The 6,257-nt window shown below is 37.4% G+C and overlaps 1 protein-coding gene across 1 annotated transcript in view; it reads right to left on the bottom strand.

The window, feature by feature from the left end:
* Positions 1 to 1,839: 1,839 nt before the first annotated feature.
* The window catches only part of thsd7ba (thrombospondin, type I, domain containing 7Ba), a 221,917-nt gene continuing 217,499 nt past the window's right edge, over positions 1,840 to 6,257 (bottom strand). Inside the window, exons 27-30 of the mRNA XM_016454293.1 lie at positions 5,102 to 5,184; positions 4,057 to 4,249; positions 2,388 to 2,475; positions 1,840 to 2,116 (exon numbers count right to left, since the gene is read on the bottom strand). Of these exons, the coding sequence (XP_016309779.1) occupies positions 2,035 to 2,116; positions 2,388 to 2,475; positions 4,057 to 4,249; positions 5,102 to 5,184 (446 nt within the window). The 3' untranslated portion in view covers positions 1,840 to 2,034. The remainder of the gene's footprint in view (positions 2,117 to 2,387; positions 2,476 to 4,056; positions 4,250 to 5,101; positions 5,185 to 6,257) is intronic.

Raw genomic sequence — 6,257 nt, 5'->3', positions numbered from 1 at the left:
ACTATTATAAGCTATATACATTTTAGCTTCTCACATCAGTGGACTAATTTAGAAATACGCCAAAGCCTTTTGATGTAATCAGTCTAAGAGCAGCAGATCATCCGGAACAGAGAGGAACTGTTCTGGGCTTCGTTTTCCAAAAGCATCGTAAGCTTAAATTGATCGTAGCTCAATTGGTTTCAACGGGTCTACGATGTACTTAAGCTTACGATGCTTTTGGAAAACGCAGTCCTGTTCTGTTCTTGATGTAGACTTACCAGCCAACACGGACGGCAGCAGAAACACCGATGGGACAAAAAGAACAAAATCCAAAACTGAAAGAAAAAATACATGTGCATGTATGAAACACATACAGAATACATTCTTTCGGTGGCGTAAGACCCCATGAACCAGGGGTCTTGTGTAGCTTAAAAACCACAAGTTATCTTATTATAATGAGGACCGTTGAGATTTAGGAAAAGTTTCGTCACGTGGCAGTACAAGGAGCGAAGCGAACCTTGACACTGTAGGTCTTGGAACAGATAGTCAAGACAATTATGTCAGCAAGAAGTCAGTCAATAAAGCCAAAAAAGGACTAGCAGGGATATTATTAAAATACAGAACCAGCACCTGTACTTTATTGAAAATGATGAACATTCATAGTGTTGAAGCACCTCTCCCGGTGTTATGCTCATGCAGACTCTACACAAACGCATTGGTCCAATGTGTCTGCTAAATGATTTCCTCTAACCGCAGGATACTGCAGGAAGCAGCTTTCAAAAACCCTTCTGCGCGTCACAGGAACACAGTTCATTATCTGCTGGTGTTGGGGCAGACCTCATCAATTTTTCAGCTGCTAGACGGAGGTTAAAGGACAAACTGAGGCGTGTGGAAGCAGCACACGAGCAGATCATCACCTTAACCTCTCGCAGCGTCTAAATGAGCTGTGTTTTGGTTTACTGTGCGGATCATACACACGTTCAGAGACATTCCACACGAAAACAACAGTTTACAGCAAAGTCCTTGTATCACAATGAAAAAAAAAACACAAAAAAATCTGTTTGAACATAAATCAAGAAGGAACTAAAGAATGACTAAGCACTAATATAGTGCATAACACATCAGTCTTTTCTTGTTCTCTGTTAAAAAGTCACTTTCAGATCGCCTTAAAGCGATAGTTCACGCAAAAATGAAAATTCTGTCATTTAATCACCCTCAAGTTGCTGCAAACCTGTACGACTTTTCATTTTATCTGTGGAACATACAAGGATACATTTTAATAACGTACTAGTTGTTCTTGTCAATGCAATTATGAACAGCGACTGGAGCATTCAAGCATAAAAAAGGATGCAAAAGCATAATGAAAGTATTATAATTATGGAATAATATAAGTACAATTTATACATACACCTTCTGCATTATATTTCAAACCTTATTATTCATACAATAACTTTGCGAGACAATCAAACTTCAATTTAAGTAATTTTTTCACTACAAATCTTGACAGTTATTTTGAGTCATCTGATGGATTCAGTTCACAAAGCTGTTCTGAATGACTTATTCACTAATTGGACTCAATGATCGTGTTGTCCGGTCGTGATCCAGTCATACAGGTTTGAGGGTGAGTAAATGATGACACACTTTTCATTTTTGGGTGAACTAGGCTTTTAATGCGACTGAGGCTACAATAGATTCGGCACAACTTTTATTTCCTCTTTTTTTTCTGATGTAAGAAAAATCACGGCAAGAAAATGTCAAAGTTCTCCATCTGGTCCATGGAATGTCAGCTGTGTCTCGTACCCTTTTTAAATGTCACGGTTTTCACGACGACGTCCACCGATCCAAAACCTTTGTCCTTGCTGTTGTGCACACAACGTTTTGTACACGCTGCAGATTTCAAGATCGAATTGTTCTTTGATGTCTATCTGTTACTCCTTGTGTCTTTTTCTTTTTTCCAAAATCCAAAGTGTGCCTTGGAGAGATGAACATATTAAAATGTTGCACGTAGTCCAGCTTGTGCTTTGAATGTACATATAAATGTCACAGAGAGCTTGATCACATGTCCACATCCCCGTCATAAGCCAGAGTCAAGGGCTTCTGTGGTGGAGATGCACTTTTACTCTGTTTGGACGGTTTGCTGGCATAAAGAGAAGGAGAAAAAAGAGAGATCAATAACATTTAAGATATCAACTGCTCCCATCTATTGTATTTCTACACTGTACCACTAGATGGAAGCAACAAGTTATTATAAATCAGACTAAAGGTTACAAATCGACAAATAGTCAATAGGTGAAGTGCAATTTCTCTCATCAAGCAAAATCACAGAAACATAATGACTATTTTCAAACAGGTATTGTCTTTCCATTCAATGGTGAGTGTGTTAAAATTTGATAGCATACAGTACATACCACAACAGAAAGGCCACAGCGATTATGAACAATATGAGAATGAATCCTCCAGCTGTTAACCCATAGACCCACAGCTTTATTCTTCCATCTGTGTGATCAGAAAGCAGGAGTATGATCACCAATGAAATATATGCGAGCATCATTTTTATTGCTTGTGGTTTCCGCACAGGGGCTTGTTGCAGCAGTAACAGATGGCAGGCACATTCATGCTGGTGACAATGTACCTGAAGAAACTGTTTCACCATCTTCCCTTCTGAGCTCAGAGGAAAGAATGAGGTGTGTCACAGAGCCATTAAGATGCTTGTATAACTGATATGACAAGGTCTCTGAACACATCTCGCAGATAAAAGACAAAAGACAGCAGTCTGATGAGCTGCACAGAGAGCTTCTCCTGTAGCAACAGACCTGGATCCTTTGAGACTCACACAATGGATGATGCAAAAACTACTCTCAGCAAAAGAAGATTGTACTAAGTTTTGTAACACTTTAGAACAACTTTAATTCAGAGAAGCAGCTCACTGGTGGATAGAAAAATGGAATAAGGACCTGTTAAAACTGCTCTGACTTATAAAACTGTGGCCTATAAAATGTCTAAACAAGGAGCCATATACTTCTCTGTTATATATATATTTTACAATTACATATTGCAATGTTTAGTTTAGCTTTATTGTATTGTATTTTTGTTTGAGATCAAACAATTGTTGGCAGGTCACTTGAGGTACTGCTGCATTTGAATGCACCTGGTTTAATAAGCTGCTAACAAACATTACAACACAGGTCTGAATTTCAATGTGTTTATAATGTAATCCAAAATACAAATAATAAAACATTATTAAAAGTTTGGGGACTATAACATTTTTTGAATTTTTTTGCTCACCAAGTCTCTTGCTCACCAAAGCTGCATTTATTTGATCAAAAATACTGTACACAACAGTAATATTGTGAAATGTTATTACAATTTAAAATAACTATTTTCTATTTAAATATATATTTTAAAATGTAATTTAATTATATGATGGCAAAGCTGAATTTTCAGCAGTTATTCCCAGATTCTATGATAAATAGAAAAAAATAATTTGTAACATTATAAATATCTTTACTGTCAATTCAATGTGTCCTTGCTAAATAACAGTATTTATTGAAGAAAAAAAAACTTTCTGACTTATGTAAACTTTCTACACTTATGTAGTGTATGCTCATAATATAATCCAAAATATAATAAAAAAAAAAATCTTAATTGAATAATATAATATAATATAATATAATATAATATAATCATTTCAGACAGAGGAGTCTTTGTAAAGTACTTTTGGTAATTCTCTGAATTTTGTCCCTCCATCTGGAGGCTGAAACCCACACCTGGTAACCTTACAGCACAGAGTTGTTGTACCACAGGCCGCTAAATTCACTTCTAATCAGAAATGGCCTCCAGCCAGCAATAAAGCAACTCTGTCTGTCAAGTTATGGGCAATACAAATCATGCTGTTATGAGACTGTCCAGTGCAGCTTTTCTCATAGCTCCAATAGGGTATAAACACTGAGGCATTAAACAGAGTTCTACAACAGCCTCTATCTGGAGTCTCATAAAGCCGTGCAGCGATTTTGCTATAACTCAAAGCCACACTCCGCTGGCCCACATCAGCCTGGTCTTCATCTGCATTTCAAATACCTGGGCCGAGCGGCTGCAGGGACCACTCGCCGAAGAAGTCCTGGATCTGAGTGGTGCCTGGTTTTAATCTTCCCGAGCTGGTCTTCACATCTGCCTTTTTGTTGTCAGCACCTGGGGTCTTGGTGCAGTAATCCAGGAATCCATGTGTGGTCATCACTTCAGTGTAGCCCTTCTCACAGCCGCACACGCCGCTCTGAAAGAGACACCATCGTTGTGAAAGCCACACTCAGACACCGCATAAACACACTGCTGTGTTTGAAGAAATACTTCGCGTTTAATGCAACTTCAGATCAAACAATAGTACTTGTGGCATAACGCTGATTAGCACAAAACCTAATTTCAGTTTGTCCCTCCTTTTCATCACTGGGTTACAGTGAGGCACTGTTTATAGGGCCAATCTGTAAATGTTAAAATACTCAGTTTCAATAGTATAGCCACAAGACATAAACAATATGGGTTATGATTTTAGTGAGGAAAAAAATCCCTTTTTCTGTGTAGTATATACAATTTTACAAATTTGTTGCCATGATAATGTAACAACGAAAACCCAAAAACGACTGCAAAAATGATGAAACTTAAAGCTCAAATAATACACAGGAGTTTAACATAAATGCTTCTATAAAATTATACAGTAAGCATCAGATTTCTGCTTCAAAAATTGGCCCATTCACTTCTCTTATAAGTGCCTCACTGTAACACTGAAATTATTTTTGGTAATGAACATTATGCCTCAAATGCTGTCGATTAAACTGTCGATTATTGAACCCCAGAATATTCCTTTAAGACAAAATGTAATTGCATTCAATGCACTGCAAGTGGGAGTCAATGTACAGGTTTGTGAGTTTCATATTTTTGTCCTCTATTCAAAGCAATTATGCAAATTTTACACATGCCTGAAATGCCTCCCTTTATGATTTCACTAATAGCAAGCCATTAAATACAATCTACAGGACATATTATTTGTCTTGTTATTTACATGGTGGTTTAATGTGAAAATAGATATGGTTCAAATACAGGAAGATATCTTAGCACACAGTGTGTTTACCTGCTTGCAGTGGGAGAAGGGTTTGGTGCAGGGAGGGTGACAGTGCCGCACAGTTGTTGGCCGATTCTGTGGAAAGCAGCCCCCTTCCAACAGGAAACAACAGATGTAATTATTGCCATTTCCCTATTGATAGCCAGATAAAAGTGCTGTCACACCTGATTAATGGCTTAAAGGACCCATCACAGCTTCTGATCAATCAGTGAAGATTGTAATTTTGGAATAGAAAATTACATGTCAAAACATCAGAGACTAATACCCTGGGTTCGGGCCTTTCTCAAGCAGAAGAGATTACCTCTCACAGCTTATATTTGCCCGAGACGATTCCGTACTCAGATAAGATCACCTTTCTCTGTTATTTACAGCACTTTGTGCAACCCGAAAGCCTTCGTTCTCGCTCTAAATGCTCAAGTGAAAGCTTGCCATCTGGAGCGTGTTCATTTTGCCACAATCAAACAATGTTTTATAACATTTTGATTGTTCGCTCTCAGACGACCGCTAGTTTATTGATGATGTCTGTTGAAATGGAGGGTGAAAATAAGGAAAATGTTGAATGTGCTATTAAACTGACAAGGTCTGCCAAATTCAAACCACAAATTTTCAGCCTGCCGTTCTACATTTAGGGTTAAAAGAATAGTTCACCCAAAATGGAAAATCCTGTCATTATTTACTCACCTTCATGTCGTTCCAAACCCGTATGCTGTTATTTTCTCACTGCAACACAAATGGAGAATGTATCTTACCTTTTTCATTCAACTGGAGTTCATAGTGGCTGTCAAGCTCCATAGAGGACCGTAAAAGCACAATAAAAGTGGACTATGCAGCTTGTGCACTTAATTCCAAGTCTTCAAGGCCATATGATACATTTATTTGAGAATTTTGAAGAAATTAGAAAAAATTCTACCATTCAAAAGTTTGGGGCTGCTAAGTTTTTTGCTGGCCATTTTTTTGTGATTTTGAAAGAAGTTTCTTATGCTCACTAAGGTTGCATTTGTTTTAACAAAAGTAAAACATAATATTATGAAATATTATTACAATTTTAAAAGAACTGTTTTCTATTTTAATACATTTTAAAATGGAATTTATTCCTGTGATGGCAAAGCTGAATGATTTGGTGCTCAAGACCAGCTGACCTTCAAAGACCACATTGCAAAGACTG

The sequence above is a fragment of the Sinocyclocheilus anshuiensis genome, unplaced genomic scaffold, assembly GCF_001515605.1.
Source record: "Sinocyclocheilus anshuiensis isolate Anshui unplaced genomic scaffold, SAMN03320099.WGS_v1.1 scaffold976, whole genome shotgun sequence".
NCBI classification, from domain to species: domain Eukaryota; kingdom Metazoa; phylum Chordata; class Actinopteri; order Cypriniformes; family Cyprinidae; genus Sinocyclocheilus; species Sinocyclocheilus anshuiensis.
This window is presented reverse-complemented; position numbering and strand designations above follow the sequence as displayed.